The sequence below is a fragment of the Hemibagrus wyckioides genome, linkage group LG15 (assembly GCF_019097595.1).
Source record: "Hemibagrus wyckioides isolate EC202008001 linkage group LG15, SWU_Hwy_1.0, whole genome shotgun sequence".
In the NCBI taxonomy this organism is placed as follows: Eukaryota; Metazoa; Chordata; class Actinopteri; order Siluriformes; family Bagridae; genus Hemibagrus; species Hemibagrus wyckioides.
Genome location: NC_080724.1, coordinates 12,535,432 through 12,553,233, shown reverse-complemented (window position 1 = coordinate 12,553,233; position 17,802 = coordinate 12,535,432). Strand labels below are relative to the sequence as shown.

The window sequence follows — 17,802 nt, the reverse complement described above, 5'->3', positions numbered from 1 at the left end:
CAGTAGTAATAGTAGCTAGCTAGTAATTTATGTCCAGCTACAAAAATATCCACTAAGAGCCTAACTAGCTTATTTCATATCAAGCTAATGCATAGTAACTAGCTTCAGTGACCATCCATCCATTGTATATACCCGCTTTATTTCTAATTAGGGTCACGGGGGTCTGCTGGAGCCTATCCCAGCGCACATTGGGTCAAATGGCAGGGGTACACCCTGGACAGGTCGCCAGTCGATCGCAGGGCCACATATAGACAGACAACTACACACACTCACACTTTAGTGACCAGTTAAATGTTTTTTTTGTGGGATCGATCAGCTAGCATGGACAGCTACATCAGAACAACACAAACTCTCTGGGATTAAAACCAGTTTATTTGATATCAAACATATCTAATATTTACATGGTGTTGTTTTACAGGGTGAATGTTCCAGTTGATGTGTGCTAATATAAGTTAAACGTGTTTGATTTTTCTGAATCTGGCCTGTTTTAGCTGCCAGAGTGTGACATCACCAAACATTGTGCCACCTGTGTGTGTGTGTGTGTGTGTGTACACATAGAAATACAAACTTTATATAAATAATCATTTGGACTAAATGTTTAATTAGCCAGATCTCTGACAAAGATATTATAATTTACTGGAGTACAGCAATTTAACCAAAGAAAAAAAAGATAAATAAACCAACATAATATTGTCAAAATATACACAAGTGGGGAAAAAAAGTGACTGATTAACTAGCTGTGTGGAACGCAGCACCATAGAGAAGGTTCTGGAACCCTTACAGAGAAGTCCCATGCCCTTCATATAAGCAGGTTACATGACACACATGTGTACTTGTACAATATGTACAGTATATTTCATTATAAAACTCTGTGCTTCATGAAATGCAGGGAGACTTTTCTGTAAGGGTAAGCCTTCTTATATGAAAAAAAATGTAAATAAAGCCTATAAAACACAACACGTCAACGTCAAACATAATCGTATATAAATTATACTCTAATGCAAAGACAGTATTTCAAATAAAGTACTCTTTAAAGGTCTTTACGCAGCCTCTGCGTCGTGAGCGGCCATCTTGGAAGGCGGTGCGGGAAGGAGGTAGGTGCCGTCTGACTAGGCTTCAGTTCAGTTTGTATAAAAAGCGAGTATTGATCACTCACGTTTCGTCCACAAGCTATTGCACTCTCAGCACCGGGGACGTGCGCTGCTCCGTTAGTCCCAATGCACTCCTCATTCACCTCGTCTCATCAACAACAAACTTCTCAATGGGTTCAAGCAGGTGTTAGCATCTGAGTTAGCCAGAGGGCCTCAAATAAACGATTAAAAAAATACATAGGATGTCACTAAGATGCCCTGAAGGTTCAGAAACAGCTGACATATGACACAGCTCTCTAATACCTGGCTTGCTAATCATGTAGGATATTAGCACTCGTACATCATACACACAACTGCTACCAAAACATGTGTCCATTAAATACTTATTTGAACCAAAAAATGTATCTTATTTAACTGTAGATTTTATATATTTCTATATGTATAAAGATAGATAGATAGACATATGTAATATAGTTGAATTTTGGTATAAATGACCCCCAATTCATTTGTTGTTGAGATGTCATTTTGATGTTTCTTAATATGGTGTAATAGTGAGGATGTCAATAAGTGTAAATGCATTGTAATTATAACTCTATTTTCTTTCATTTCTTAACAACTTAATAAGAGATCTGAAGAAAAATTTATTCGCTGTGATGTATCCAGTTTAAATTATTCACTCAATGTGTGTTTACGTTGTCCAAAGAAAAAAAAATTAATACCTACTTAATCGTTAGCCTTAAAGCCTCATTAGCAAACTTTTGCTTGTATTTCTTAGTTGCCTAGCAACAGATTAATGACTTTAAGTCTTATAAATGGAGTCCTAATCTATACAAACTTATACCGGAACTTATTGATAAGCTGGTTGTTGTTTTTTTTTGAGTGCTTTTTATATGTTCTTAAGTGAAGATTTATATTGTCCAAACATAGAGACGTGCATGACCAGCATGACTGTTTAATGCTTCACTTTAACATGGACTAGAACTGATCTGGACTGAAAGTGTGAGTGAAAGTGTTTTTAATGCCGAAAGATAAAACCAGATTCTGGATTCTAACTAGCGACGTTGGTATGTGAAAGCAGGAAATGAGCTAAATTGTGAGGTCTGGAGGACTGAATGATGCTATGTGTAATCCTGAAGGGCCGATATTAAACATTAACGCTCATGGTTCTGCAGCACTTTTAATCAGAAGTGGATTACAGGATTGCCTTCACCTTCCTTCATGTGAAGCTCAAGAATTCTCTGTGCTTGTAGCCTTCCTCAAACCTAACACAAGGCTAACAGTAATATTTAGCAGGGTTCAGGTCTGTAAGATAACAGCTAAATCGCTAATCTCGATTATTCTGCTCAGTCTGGGAATTATTGTTGCAGTTATTTATTACTCTTTAAGAACAGTTTTGTTGCGCTTGGCGAACACGTCCTGCCTGAACAACTGCATCTGAGGTAAAGGCGGGAACTGAAAGCTAATATTTAACATTAGCTAGTTAGCTACCTTTAGTTACTCTTTGCTAAACTCACCCATATCGCTGTCCATCATGCTTTATTTGTTGCCCAAAAAATGGGCTTTATGATGTAAATACAATGAAATGTGCTTCTTTAATAACACTATCATATATAGGACAGCTGAGTATCGGCACCTGATCCTGAATCAGCGTTTCACGAGTTCTTCACAGGGAAGCACTGTTGATTCAGAGCTTTAATACCTAAAAAAACTAAGCCTTTAAAAAAATTCTACTTATTTATTAGATTCTGGATTGAATTATTTCTTCAAAATATTCAAAAAATTTTCAGCACATTTGATTTTAACCCAGAAACAACACCAGTCCTGAAGCCCAGCCTGTGACTTGGTTAATTCCAGCACCATATTCAACACACAGAAAACCCCCAGACTCCAGGTGAGTGAGCTGCTTCGTTCCAGCTCACTTTCTTCTTTAGTTTAAACACGGTGGTTTCCCTGTATGGGTCAAACTTTAAGACCCACGGGAATCCTCGACGGCGTGGCAGCAGCACAGTGCTCTGTGGCGACCCAGCTTTGCAGGCAGCCATCTTAAAACGAGTGTCCTTCAGTTGTTTCACAGGTGAGAGGTGGAGGAGGAGGAGGAGGAGGAGGAAGTGGCTCACAGGAAGCAGACATGTCCGATCTCCAGGTGGCGCTGCTCAGACCCTGCACTCTGGGGCTGGAAACCCTGCACATCCACGACAGGTAGCAGCGTCGGGTCCTGAGTGTGCAGCAGGAAACGGGAGCTGTGCCATCGGCCGTCACGTACCTGCACACATTCGCACCAAACACACGGTCAAACGTGACGTATGTGCTTCGATAAGTCAGATGAGGAAGTCAATCTGGCTTCTTGTTGTCATGGCAACCTTAACACTAAAGGCTTTTTGAAGTCTACATTTTAAGATAATTAAAAAAAGATTTTCAAACGAAAAAATGAATTTGATCTCTCTCTCTCTTCTTCTCTCTCAATCTATGTCTCTCTCTTTATTGCTCTTTCTTACATACTCTCTTTTTGTCTCTATTTCTCCATTTCTCTCTTTTTCACTCTTTCAACTCTCTGTATTTCTCTGTATCTGTCTTTCTGTCTAACACACAATTTCTCACTCGCTATATGTCTCACTGTCCGTCATTGTCTGTATCTCTCTCTCTCTCTCTCACCCCACAGTGGTCCTGGAGCACATGATGGTGTGGCATGGAGCTCCTCTCGAGCACCTGGCCGTTCCAGCCATAGAAGCGCATGTTGCCAGGTGTCTGTATGGAGGTGGAGGAGTCATCTGACTCACTGTAGCAGTGGAGTGAGATGGACTGAGTGGCTTCAATGCTCAGCAAGTGCAGAAACTTCACCTGGACCTTACTGACCCCCATTTCCACCTGCAGGAACACAGAGAAATGGCCCGGCTCAAGACAGTTTGTCAGGTGTGTGTGTGTGTGTGTGAAAGAGAGAGAGAGTACCTTATCTTTAGAGAGAGGGTAAAGACAGGTCTGGCCTCCAGCTGTGAAATTACAGAACACCTGGATGGCGTCTGACGAGCAGCCGAGGTTCGGGTCGATCCAGAACATTCCTGAGAGGGGAATTAATGTTCATTAATAAAATGAATGACAATCATCATGATCTACCCTGGCCACGTCCCATTACGGTTCTCTACAAATACACAGCTTGTTAGTATGTTAGTAAGAAACTGCAAAAAGCCTAAAAAGTCTCCTCTGATCTGAAGAATATTTCCAGCTTTAACTCTTTAACATACCTTATATTTAACAGTGAATTAATATACAGCTGTGATTTGCAGCTTCGCTGATGTGAGCTGCTTTTCTAGAGCATGAACTCTGTTGTGGAATTCGATTCTCACCGTCGGCCATATTGGGTCTGCAGTCCAATAGGTCTTTGCAGAAGCGGGCGGGGTTTTCCCGAGTCCCTGCCGGGGTCCTGATGTCGGAGAAGACGGTGCTCAGGTAGTGCAGAGTCCTGAGGACCTCAGCATTCTGTTCGGACAGGGATGCCTCTGCGTTCTGGTAGCTCTGAGAGTGAGAGAGAGAGAGAGAGAGAGACGGGGGTGATGGGAGATGGGCTTGAAGTTTGTTTTAGAACAGGGGTGTCCAATCTTATCCGCAAAGGGCCGGTGTGGGTGCTGGTTTTCACTCCAACCAAGCAGAAGCCACACCTGAGTCCACTGAAAGCCAAGATCAGTTGATTAGCCAGTTGGAATCAGGTGTAGCTTCTGCTTGGTTGGAATGAAAGCCTGCACCCACACCGGCCCTTTGCAGATAAGATTGGACACCCCTCTTTTAGAAACACCAAGTTTCCATTCCAACTGTCCAATTGTCTCTCTATTTCTCTCTCACTATCTCCATCACTATTTCTTGCTGTCTTTGTCTCTGTCACTCTTTCTGTCTGTCTTTCTCTCTTTCTCTTCCTCTGTTGCTCTCTCTCTCTCTCTCTTTCACATTTAGCTGTTTGTATGTACAGTTCAGATTTTTCCATTATTTTCAGAAATTCTGAGTGAAATCTTCCAGCTGTGGTACAAAAAGGTTTAAAAGGAAATGTGTGTGTGTGTGTGTGTGTGTCTGAGAAAGAGAGAGACAGGCAGACAAATGGTTCCGTACCTCATGCACTTGTGCTGACTGGACGGCGGTCAGCATGGCTCCTCCCACAAGCAGACGTCTCTGTAATCAGAACCCAGTCAAACACACTGACCTCAGTTCAGATCAGATCATTGCCACATTAAAGTGGCAGTCTGTCAATAACTGTCAGTTAGAAGACACCCTCACATCCTCAGAGCTCATGGCTAATTATCCAGCTGCTGTTTGTGTTCATTTCCTTGGTGTTTGCTGCTGAGATACAGCATGAGTTACAGCAGAACCTTTAAACATCACAAGGTTTCCCAGAAATCACTGCAATATTTCCTGCCAGAGATCTGAGGTCACTCAGATCAATTTCTGGTGTGTGTGTTTGTATGAGTGTGTGTGTGTGTGTGTGTATGTATGTGCTGAGGGCATTTTTCAGAACTGCTGGATGTTCCCGTATATCAGTACAGCCGCATCCTGTAAACACAGAAACCCTCACACACACACACACACACACACTCACACACACAGACATAGACACACACACACACAGACCTTCCAGACAACATTGTGACTCAACTTCACAACCACACACACACACACACACACTGAATCTCCCTTGAATACCAGCCTATACAGTGACTTCTAGCTAATTTAATATGAGCAAAACTGCACATCTATGAGGAATCATTTCTATCAGTCTCCACTGCTGGCTTTATTTACAAATTTTAAAAATAATTCCCGTTCATTCTGTACAAAAAGTTCGTAGGAACATGAGCTACACAGGAACTGCAGCGTTTGAGCTGGAGCTGATAAGGAGCACAGACAGTCAGTGATAATGTGATAATAACCAGTCAGGTTCAAACGCTCTCACTCTGACACACCTCAGCTGATGGGGGTTCATCCAGACACATAAACATAAGAGTCTGAGATGGCTCTAGAGTGGCACAACAGAGAAGTGCTGGCTGTATAGATGCTGGATCATGAGTTCAAATCCCAGCAATACGACAGCTGAAGACATGCTCTCGGGTAGGAGGGGCTTGCTCTCTCTCACCTGTCAATCAAAGTGCAGCTCTAAAAAATGGACTGGCTACATTCTAGCCTTCACATCCTCCATCCAAAGCGAACGGATGACTAACCAACTAATTACTAAGGTCAACTAGTTGTGTAAACCCAGATCCAGACACCAAACAAGTATTCATCATATCAGGACGACTGCACACTGTGCTGGTTAGCTCATTAAAAGCTAGCATGTGGTTGTGGAAGAAGTTTTCATATCAATAATAAACTTTATAAGGATAAGTTTACCTACCGATGGACCTGGAGCTCCTGGAGGACCCTAAGCACAAAGGACCAGAAAAACTTGAGTAAGCTGAGCTGTGGTGCAGAATGTAAACCTATACTCCCTCATGCACTGAAGTTTAGAAGCTACAAAAAGTTTTAGACATAAATCTAAATGTTGTATAACAAAAGAAAACAGAATGGAGTTTAAAGATGGTGCTGGATCATTTCACATGCTTACCCTCGGTCCTGGACTACCACGTGGCCCCTGGGGTCCCTTTAACACAACAAGAGCGCAAGTTAATACAACAACGTTCGGCTTTATCTCTGACACTGGAGACTCCTTCCAGAAATCTTACACAATTATCTCCTTACATTCTGCATTAGAAGCTGCGCTGCTTTTATAGAAAATAAATCAGCACCTTCTGACCAATCAGACTCCAGAATTCAACACTGCAGAGGTGTGTGTGTGTGTGTCTGTGTAATATTCATATATCTTTAACTCTGACCAAGTGCATGCTCCATGAATGAGCCAGTGAGCTGTGATGGAGCGCCGCTGCCTCTACAGGCAGAACACTGCAGCTCAGTGTGTGTGTGTGTGTGTGTGTTTGTGTTTGTGTTTGTGTTTGTAAATGAAATATCCTCCATTTCATCCAGTAAACATTTATTCCGTTTTGCTTCCCGGCAATGATCGTATGAGTGAGTGTATGTACATATTTGAAGTAGCATTAATGTCTTCAGTATGAATCTAAAATAGGGAAAATTAAAAAATAAATAAAATAAAAAGAAAGAAATTCTTTCACAGAGTTTTGACATTTTACAGATGAGATGTTAAGATACTAGAAAAAGGATAGGAGTTTCTCACCATCTCTCCTGTTCTTCCTTTAGGACCCTGCAGACCCTGAAACACAACACAGACACATGTATGAGATAAAGCAATGCAGCAATGCACACACACATACATAGACACACACAGAGAAAGAGCAAAACACAGGCACTTACAGGTCTTCCGACTGGCCCGATCATTCCGACAGGACCGACAGGACCTGTGAAACCCTGAAACACACACACACACAGAAGGAGTAAAAGAGAGAAAAAGTGAGAACAGGAGACTCCCAGATACACAAGAAATGCATAAAACATTCAAAACCTGTGTGTGTGTGGGTGTGTGTGTGTGTGTGTGTCTGAGAGAGAGAGAGAGAGAGAGAGAGAGAGAAAGAAAGAAAGAAAGAAAGAAAGAAAGAAAGAAAGAAAGAAAGAAAGAAAAAGAAAGAAAGGAGAGGAAATGAATAGATAAAGAAATGGAATGAGAATGAGAGAGGGACTAAGAGAGATTAAAGAAAGTAATTACAGTAGCATGCTCATGTTTACGCATTTAATTACGCAAGCATGACAGTGTAGGAAAAGAAAAGTATAAAGTAAATACATCTAAGTATAGAAATATGTAAGAATGTAAATCTGTAGCGAAGCTGCCTGCAGGTATGTTAGTATACAGGTATAAAGCTGTGTGTGTGTGTGTGTGTGTGTGTGTGTGTGTAGAGGTTGGAAGCCTGCAGATATGTAAGTATAAAAGTGTTTACAGTAAGTCTGCAGGTATGAAGTGAGTAAGTAGAGGTATAGAAATATCTCAGAATGATGTTACTCACCATTGAACCCAGTGGTCCTTTGGGTCCTGAAACTCCAGCAAAGCCTAAATCTCCACTCGGCCCCTGGACCCAGCAAATAATAATAATAATAATAATAATATTAATAATAATAATAATAATTTCAACAAGAATGCAACTGGTGTGTGTGTGTGTGTACCTTGGGTCCTGGGAAACCCTGAAGTCCTAAGATGCCTGGGTCTCCAACTTCCCCCTGCATATGCACATACACACACACACACACACATGATTGACAGCTGAGTTGAGCTTATCTGGACCACACACGTCTGGAATGTGTGTTCAGTCTCAGCATCTCTATCATCTCTGTGTTCTGTAGGGAACCTGAGAACGCTCTTTTCTCCCTGAACTCGTCTGTCTCTAATGTGAGCAGTGTCTCTGAGCACTGAGGAGTGTGTTTAATCAGATGCAGCTCGCTGCTCGCTTATTAGCCCAAGTAGATCCTGAGTAGTTTAAGAAGCTTAGCTGTCTGGAGAAGTGTTAAAAAAAACAAGATAAGCCTTTTTTTCTGCTTCTTTTTTTTTTTTGCATGGTGGCGAGGCCGGCGGTTCAATCCTACATCTGTGCTAGTCGAGCAGGCTACACTGTACACTGCTACCACACATGTGGAACGGTGGGTTAGTACACAAGAATGGGATTTCATCTCCAGTGGGCTGATATGCACAGATGCTAGTTAACAAGTGAACAAGAAAACCTAATATTGAAGTATACAAGTAGGCTAGTGTGTTAGCATGCATGAAAGTGGGCTAATGTTAGGATGCTGCTATACAAGTAAGCATGGCAGTCTGCAGGTAGTGTGTAAGTATGCCAGTGCTTTTATTGCTCATACATCAGAATGAGACCCAGACACCAAACTGGAGTTAGCATAGCATTAATAAACACTGCTGACTCACCGGTTGACCTTTGACCCCCGGATCACCTTTTCTTCCCTGGTCTCCAGTGGCCCCCTGCAATCCTTTAGCGCCTGCTGGGCCCCTGTCACCCGGCAAACCCCTCTCTCCCTGATGAAAAACAATACAGGAACGGTTAGAGAAGAAAAGAGAAATGAAGAGAAGTAAAGAGAAATGAAAAGAAGAGAAATGAAAAGAAGAGAAATAAAAAGAAAATATTTTTAGAGAAATAAAGAGAAGAGAAGAGAACAGTGGAGAAGAGAAGAGAAGAGAAGAGAAGAGAAGAGAAGAGAAGAGAAGAGAAGAGAAGAGAAGAGAAGAGAAGAGAAGAGAAGAGAAGAAAAATAAAGAGAAGAGAAGAGAAATAAAGAAAAATAAAGAGAAGAGAAGAGACATAAAGAGAAGAGAACAGTATAGAAGAGAAATAAAGAGAAGAGAGGAGAAATAAAGAGAAGAAAAATAAAAAGAAGACAGGAGAAGCAAAGAGAAGAGAAGAGAAATAAATAGAAGAAGAGGGAAATAAAGAGAAGAGAAATTAAATGAGAATTAAAGAGAAGACAAATGAAGAGAAGAGAAGATCGTACCTGTATCCCAGGCTCTCCTCTGTCTCCAATCACACCAGGCAATCCGATGTCCCCCCGTGGACCAGGAAGTCCCGCCCTCCCCTCAATACCTGTTGTGCCCTGCTGACCCTGTCAATCAAAACAGGAGACTTTCTAAACCAGAGCCAATCTGTTACTATAGAAACAACATATTCGAGTGAATGCATTAATATAAACCTGTGATTTGCTTCTGACCAGATTCTAGGATTTACACTTACTGTTTTACCAATCAGACCAGGCGCTCCTGCTATCCCGGGCAACCCTGGGGGACCATCAGGTCCAGGATATCCCATCATCCCTTTGGGCCCTGGCAAACCAACAGGTCCCTGAAACACACACACACACACACATCATTTACTCAGATCATCTGAACACAGACAGTGTAAGTCTGAAAGGAATAAACCACTTTGTGTCACTCTGTTTGAGGAAATAAATCAGCGAGTGAGTCACTGGTTCCTAACCAGAGCTGATTTTATTACTGAAACTGAACAACACCAAGTGTTTTATTTCTCTCACAGCACAGTGACTAACAGAGAAAACAAAAGTAGTTACCTCTGGACCTGGAGAACCGGTCTGACCCTGAGCACCATGCTTTCCTGGCTGTCCCTAAACATACACACACACACAAATATTTTAACAACTACGTACTATCATTTATTTGAATTCAGTAATTCAGGCACATCAAATGACACCCCCATCTCTCACTCTCTCTCTCTCTGTTTTCTATTATCTATCTTTTTATCTCTGTCTTTCTAGCTTTCTCCATCTCTCTAACTCATTCGCTCACTCTGTCTCTCATTTTGTCTCTCTCAGTGTCTTTCATCTCTGTCCTTCTCTATCTATCTATCTATCTATCTATCTATCTATCTATCTATCTATCTATCTATCTATCTATCTATCTATCTAAAAAAATATATACTGTATATACTCTTTCCTTCTTTTTCTCTGTAAGTTTCTCTCTCTCTCTCTCTCTCTCCCTTACACACACACACACACACGCACACACGCACACACACTCACCTGAGTTCCTTTATCTCCTTTAGATCCTGATTCTCCAGAAAGTCCCGGTGAGCCCTAAAAGAACATGTCATACATGTATTACTGATTTTCATGATAAAAATATCACAGTGCAAAAGCAAATAAAATCCTGAACAGTTGAGCAAAATGTTCAAAGAAAAGAAAATTAATAAATGATTTTGACTTGTTAGAACATCATCACTTGATAATAACACTGTAATTACTCCTGATGCCCTGTAATTACTATTAATGAGCTGAATGAATAACTAGCACACAGATTATTCTGCAGATTAAATAGTTAAATATAAAAACAATCGCAAACGAAAGAAGAGATGAAAGTAGTGTACTCACTGGCGCCCCCTGCTGTCCCATTGAGCCTCGAGCACCGGTGACCCCAACATTACCCTGAAACACAGACCAGCATTATACCTCCCCCCCCTCTCTCTCTCTCTCTCTCTGTAATTAATTGAGGAATGAAAAAACGCTTCATCTTTAAGGAAACTGATCTAAAATGAATCTGTGATTAAATTCATCCTGGAATAAACCTGGAGGCTCTGAAAATGTCCTTCACTCACCTGATACCCGCTGTCTCCTGGCTCTCCTCTGTCACCTCGCTCACCTGCAGAACCCTGTCCAAACACACACACACACACACCAGTTCCAGACATCTAACAGTACTACATTATGGAAAAATAACTGCAGTTGGATTACAAGTGCCTTTTTTCGACAGGAAGTGGAGGCAATTATTAATAAATTATTATAACAGATTGTCTTGAATAAATCAATTAAAAGATTATTTTTTCTTTTACTTGCTAACGTACATTCACTGTGTTAGTGTAGCTACTGCTTTCAACGAGTAAGAGCACAAAAAAAAAACAGATATGCAACATTCAGATAATCAGACATGTTTAAACTTGGTCATGTGATCATTGTCTCTAACATTTTATTGGTTGATAAGGGCACAGTGAAGGCGTGGTCAGTTAAACAGGAAGTGGTGGTGTGTGATGGTAGGAGGTGTAAGGAGATCTAGACCTACTGGTTCACCTAAGGGCCCCGGCGGTCCTGGAGTCTTGCTGTCCTCCCCTGGATAACCCTAACACACACACACACACACACACACACATACACTGCAGTCACAAACTAGTGCTACATCCATCACATACACACATCCTGTGAAAGAAATAACACACACATATCCATATGATGATAATTACCTTTTCACCTTTAGGTCCTGGGGGTCCGGGTGGTCCGGGCTTACCAACATGACCCTAAATTCGGAAAAAGCGCAAATGTTCAGAAATCGCTAACAAACATTCATGACTATGGCTAAATGCTAACATCTCTGTGAAGTATATTATCTAGCTAAAAACCTGCAAGCTAATCGGATAAAGTGCAGTCTGATTAACGGTTAGACTGACCTTAATCAGACGGTTAGTTATCTACAGGATGTTCAGCAGATGTTCCAGAATGTTCATGATTAAAGTTAGTGTTAGCTTCTGCTATCTGCTTCAATACCACACGCAGTATCCAGTAACAGCAACTGAGTGAAATTTCTTTGGAAATGTTCCTGAAACTTCAGGAGAACTTCACAAGGTTTTTATCAGAGTTTCATGGAAACTCCATGCCATTTAAAAGTGTGTCATTTTTTAACAAGTTGATTGTAAATGATGGCAATAAAACACTGAAGGATCTGCTGTTGATTTGATTTTGCCTCATTCTTTAATAACAGTCACCTGTTTCTCAGCATGGAGAATGTGAAGAACTTGAGGACTTGAGGATTCTTGGAGGAATGTTCTCACCAATCAAAAACATTCCTGTGCACTTTCTGGCACTGAGAATCGAATTTAAACCGTTGGAAGATCCTGACGAGAGCAAACAGGAATGCATGTTCTTCATCATCATCATCATCATCATCATCATCATCATCATCATGTCTGTGTGCCTCATGAGCAGCTTCCCAGAGAGATGTTCAGGATAGATGATAGTATATACACAGGAGAAATCATCACATATGGGTGGGTCTAACATTTTGAATCCCTTTTCGCAAAGGATATACACTTTACTGCCAAAATTATGTGCCCCCCTCACTCATATGTGATTTTTCTTCAAACTGTTACCACAAAGTCTGAAGCAAACAGTTGTCCAGAACGTCTCTGTGTGCGTAGCTTTAATTTTCCTTCACTGGAACTCGAACCCTGTTCCAGCATGACAATGTCCCTGTGCACAAATCCCCTGAGCTCCATGAAGACTTGGTGTAAAGGTGAAGGTTGGAGTCCAGAACTCAATTGTCCTGCACAGAGCACTGACTCAGACTTAACTCCACTGAACACATTTGGAATGAACTGGAACTGGAGTCTCCTCAACACCCCACATCAGAGTCTGGTCTCCCTAATGCTCTTGTAAAATGTGTGACAACATTTAGTGGAAAACCTTCTCAGAAGAAAAGGGTGAAGGGTGATGATTATAACAGCAAACACACGGGAAATACATCTGGAATGAGACGTTCAGCAGGGACATATGAGTCTGGTGTCCTCGATCTTTACCATACAGTTTAGATGGAGAAGCACATCACCTGGGGTTATTTCTTCTACCCAGACGTGTGTGTATGCAGTCTGTAAAAACACTACTGACATGACAGATCTGAAGTGAAATCCCAGCGATGCTCCAGGAAAAATGACATTATCCCACTTCCACATGGAAAACTAATCCGGGGTGAATAGGGCTTTTGGATAAATAGCAACCATGCAAAATTCACACAGAATGTCTTAGGACTTCCAGAGCAGTCCATATGAGGATTAATAGACAAAAATGAAAACACATAGTATAACAGTAGGGATTTTAGTTCTGAGAAATCAGACGACCCGATGGCTAAGCTGTAAAAAATGCAGTTCTGATTGGATTGTGAGAAAACGAGAACGGTACTGAATAGTGAGTCGCAAAAAGAAATTTTTGAATATCCTCTGGAATACACAAGCGGAATTTTCTGGAATGCTGAGTCCGATTTCATCCACCCACAAGTTCAAATGTGAAGTAAATCCAGTAAGAGTCTCATTATCTGAAGAATCTACAGTCAGACTGCTCAGTGTGTGAGGAGAACCTAGGTGTGTTTGGTATAAATGATTGTAGAGAACATTTCTGGGTTGTTGTTGTTGTTTTTTTTTTGGGAGTTTCTGTTTTATTAATCTGCTGTGCCGTGGGAGGATTCCCTGGAGCGCTTCAGCTTTTAACCGTGTACATGTTTGTTTTCAATAAAATCAAGAGTAACTCACTGTGTACCCTTCCATTCCTGGTTCCCCCTGCGGTCCCATAACTCCGGCTTGACCCTAGACGTAATGAAGAAAACACAGATGACTGAAAAAACGGTTTGTGTTTGAAATCAGACTCCTGACATCCAACCTGAAAGTTCTCTTGATATCTAATCCCAGGTTCAAAACACATTCCTGGAGACTGCGTCGCTTTCTAGCTTGAAAAAATCAATATTTTCAGCGAAGAAAAGGAGTTTTGCACAAATATTTCTGCTTCTTTTCCACGTGATCATTATGTTATACAGAAGAAATGGATTAATGCTCAGCATGTTATCCTGACTGGATTTACTGAGGAAAAAAAACATAATACCCCATCAGGTGTCTCTGGTTTAGACTGCAGGACTCTAAGAGCTAATGGTCAAAAACAGTGTTGTGTCACTTTGGTTTTGATCTCCATCTAGTGTTTAAAGAATCCAAATAAACACTTCACTCTTCCCCTATTCCAGCCTGGAATTGGCTCCTTCTCTTTACCTGTGTAGCAACTAATTTTTACCTCAGTGACTCTTTTAATTATTTGTAGCAAAACCAAACATTATCTGTGGAACTATATATTAATTATGACTAGCTAATTAAAGAAAGCAGAGAGTGATGGATATAAAGCGAGGATGTACAAGACAACATGCCACAGCAATGAAATAATGCAGAAAAATAAAGAAACTTTGATACACTGGCAGATTACTGAGGTGTTTCAGATGACTGAAATGCTAACAGACCTGAGACCGGTTTAGTCCGAGCCTCTGACGTGAGATTGGAAAAAAACACCGAGCTGCATGTACAGCGGCTTAATTTATTTTAATTGGATTTCTTCTGCATGTATGAATGTTTACCGAAACAGAAATAGAGATGATGTTGTTGAGGTAGTTCGACAGAGTTCATTCGCTAGCTAGCATCCAAGCTAGACATAGCTAGAGGATAGTTTAGCGTCATATTCAGTCAACTTAAAGGAACGTTAGTCGGGTTACGCTGCTGCTTCTTTAATCGTGTTGAGGCATCAGAGACGAGGTTTTAACCACTAACAGTATTGCCATATGCCTCTGTTTTACTCAGACTCCGCCCCTTCACATGCAACTCTCACATGAGTCTGTAGTTCTGTCTGAGGTCTGAATGCTAATGCACAGAATTTGGATATAAATTCTCATGCCACATCCATAACTCAATTGTGAATACCATCTTCAGTGACTGACAATGTAAAAAACATTGTAAATACAAAATATTGTACATTACATTTTTACACAAAAGACAAACAGCAAGTTAATTGCTAACTCCACTGTTCCAGAAGCTGAAACAAAGGAAGAAAAGTAAGTGATGTAATCAAGAGGTACTAACCAGTGATCCTCTGGTACCACGAGCTCCTTTCAGTCCTCGCTCTCCTTCCTGTCCAGTTTCTCCAGCAGACCCCGTTTCTCCCGGCTGCCCCGCCGGACCCTGATCCCCCTGAAACATAGCAGCAACGCAATGGTGTCTGAATGCTGGGAGAGAAGCTGTCTCTCATAAACACACTAGGTCTCAAGTTTAGCAAGTCTAGCATGCAGAAGCTAACACTGTTTCTGTCTTAGTCCAAGCTCAAGGGCTCATAAATGGATCTTCATCACCTATCTACAAACTAATGAAGCTTTTCTGAGTGGAGTACCACAATGTGTAGTGCTCTATCCTTTGTTCTTCTTATTATTTGTCTTTCATTCAAATTCCACCAGAATTAAATAAACAGAAGTTTCATAGATTCAGGAGGTGAAATGACGTCATGAATCCTAAGCCTTACCTTCTTTCCATGACGTCCTCGTTTACCTGGTGGTCCTGGTTTTCCTTCTGGACCCTGATAGAAAAAAATCACGATAACTTAAAAAACATTAAATTGGAGGAAATCTTCATATTCCATATTTTATTCTCTTATAACCTAAGAGACAGCCACCCACCAGGAATCCTTTTACGCCAGCATCTCCAGGAGGTCCCGGAGGGCCAGGGTCACCAACCTCGCCCCTTTCCCCTGGTTCTCCCACTGCGCCGCGGTCACCAGGTTCACCCTAGAGCACAAGCACAAGATTCACTAAACCAACAGAGACGCAGTTCAACACCATGAAACATCATTAAATGAAAAAATGTTTTGATTGTTTATTGACCTTTGGCCCGTCCTTTCCCTGAGGTCCGTCTTCTCCTGCTGGACCTGGAGGCCCCTGACACACACACACACACACACACACATTAATGGGAAAAATGTAAATGCTATTACACAGTAACATTTTTAAAAGTATTCTGTTACCATTGACACAGATCAGGAACATCAGAACTATCATCATCATCATCACTGTCATCATCATGATCATCTTCACTATCATCATCATCATCATCACTGTTATCATCATGGTCATCTTCACTACTATCGTCACATCATCATCATCATCACCAGCATCATGTACACCATCATCCTCATCATCATCTTCACTATTATTATATCATCATTTGAATTCACCACCATCATCATCCTCATCCTCATCCTCATACTGTGGTGGAGAATTATGGCACTTTAACAGTTTGATATAATATTGTGTATTAGTTCATATCACTTTGCTATTTTATTCTCAACCTCCAGCTTTTAACATCTAAACCCACAGGAAGTGACCAGACAGAAAAATAAAAAAATCCAAGAGACTGAAAAATAAAAAAATCGAAGAGTTACCTCAAGCACCTATTTACCTTTTTACCTTCTGACCAATCAGATCGCAGGCTGATCAAGGGCAAGCGAGAAAAACAAACATAGAGGACATGTGTAGAAATGTTGAGTCTTGTGAGGAAGTGAGTGAGATTTACAGCATGCTGGATGGAAAATATGTTCAATATTCCAACATCGCTGTAACTAACATAACAGTGTGTGTGTGTGTGTGTGTGTGTGTATGTGTGTGTGTTTGGGCTGGTCTTTGGTCAAAGAAGCAGGTGAAATTCTTTAGATATTTCACCGCTAAAGCTACAGCAAAGACAAACAACCTCTTCAGCAAAATCCAATCAAATCCAAGCTCGGGTAGTCAGTGAGCTGATCCAAGCTAACGGGTAAGAGCACAGAACACTGAGGTGTTAGAGCAGCCTGAACTCACATTCTTCATCATTCCAGAAGCTGGATCCAAACTAAAAACCTCCACTCAGGGTTTTTCTTCAGTAAAAAACAGCAGGAAGTCAGTGCCAAGAAAATAACACACCTCAAGCAAAACACGAGGACCGACTGAGTTACGGTGTAACAGTAGAAGATCAGACGTGTGAGTGAAAACGGAAAGTCTCAGAGAGGGAAACTAATAAAAACAGTGCAGTCAAACGCTAACTGAGAGCTTCAGACGTCTAATTAAGAAGCAAGAATGTAGACTCACCCTTACACCTTCTTGGCCCTGCTCCCCTTCAGCACCCTCAGGTCCAGTTTCACCCTGAAGGAAGGAGAATCCCAGCATACGTGAGTGAACATTCGCAGATTTGAATTTTTACATTACTTTCCCATACTATACTGAATAAATCATCACACACATCACACACACTGGACACAACACCTCTGACTCTTACACTGACACTGGAGACTTCCACACGTGTTAGACAAACCATATCAACAATTTCACACGTTTTTAATCTGTATACGTGTGCTGTGAATGAGCTGTTACCACAGCAACAATAACATATGAGAGTGAGTGCATTAATATAAACCTGCACTACAGTCAGAGCTGCTGCTCTAGAGAATGGATCAGCACCTGACCACCAGTCCAGAACTCAGCAGCAGCTCTGTAACACCTTAACTGTTCTCCAATTCACTTTAGTCAATATTCCACATGTTAATTATACCTCGCTATGTAATTACGGTGGACAGTAAAAATTTGTGAACATCGTCTCAGATTTCTGTAGCAGTCCTTGGCATGTGTACACTTTAC

General features: G+C 41.2%; 1 protein-coding gene across 1 annotated transcript in view; it reads right to left on the bottom strand.

Annotated features, from left to right (window-relative positions):
• Positions 1-360: 360 nt before the first annotated feature.
• LOC131365936 (collagen alpha-1(XXIV) chain) overlaps positions 361-17,802 on the bottom strand; it is a 77,778-nt gene continuing 60,336 nt past the window's right edge. The window contains exons 35-60 of the mRNA XM_058409921.1: positions 17,257-17,310; positions 16,021-16,074; positions 15,817-15,924; positions 15,663-15,716; positions 15,230-15,337; positions 13,868-13,921; positions 11,813-11,866; positions 11,635-11,691; positions 11,174-11,227; positions 10,950-11,003; positions 10,602-10,655; positions 10,134-10,187; positions 9,800-9,907; positions 9,564-9,671; positions 8,983-9,090; positions 8,232-8,285; positions 8,075-8,137; positions 7,431-7,484; positions 7,294-7,329; positions 6,670-6,705; positions 6,460-6,486; positions 5,187-5,246; positions 4,433-4,601; positions 4,038-4,147; positions 3,744-3,956; positions 361-3,354 (exon numbers count right to left, since the gene is read on the bottom strand). Coding sequence (XP_058265904.1) covers positions 3,205-3,354; positions 3,744-3,956; positions 4,038-4,147; positions 4,433-4,601; positions 5,187-5,246; positions 6,460-6,486; positions 6,670-6,705; positions 7,294-7,329; positions 7,431-7,484; positions 8,075-8,137; positions 8,232-8,285; positions 8,983-9,090; positions 9,564-9,671; positions 9,800-9,907; positions 10,134-10,187; positions 10,602-10,655; positions 10,950-11,003; positions 11,174-11,227; positions 11,635-11,691; positions 11,813-11,866; positions 13,868-13,921; positions 15,230-15,337; positions 15,663-15,716; positions 15,817-15,924; positions 16,021-16,074; positions 17,257-17,310 — 2,055 coding nt within the window. The 3' untranslated portion in view covers positions 361-3,204. The remainder of the gene's footprint in view (positions 3,355-3,743; positions 3,957-4,037; positions 4,148-4,432; positions 4,602-5,186; positions 5,247-6,459; positions 6,487-6,669; positions 6,706-7,293; positions 7,330-7,430; positions 7,485-8,074; positions 8,138-8,231; positions 8,286-8,982; positions 9,091-9,563; positions 9,672-9,799; positions 9,908-10,133; positions 10,188-10,601; positions 10,656-10,949; positions 11,004-11,173; positions 11,228-11,634; positions 11,692-11,812; positions 11,867-13,867; positions 13,922-15,229; positions 15,338-15,662; positions 15,717-15,816; positions 15,925-16,020; positions 16,075-17,256; positions 17,311-17,802) is intronic.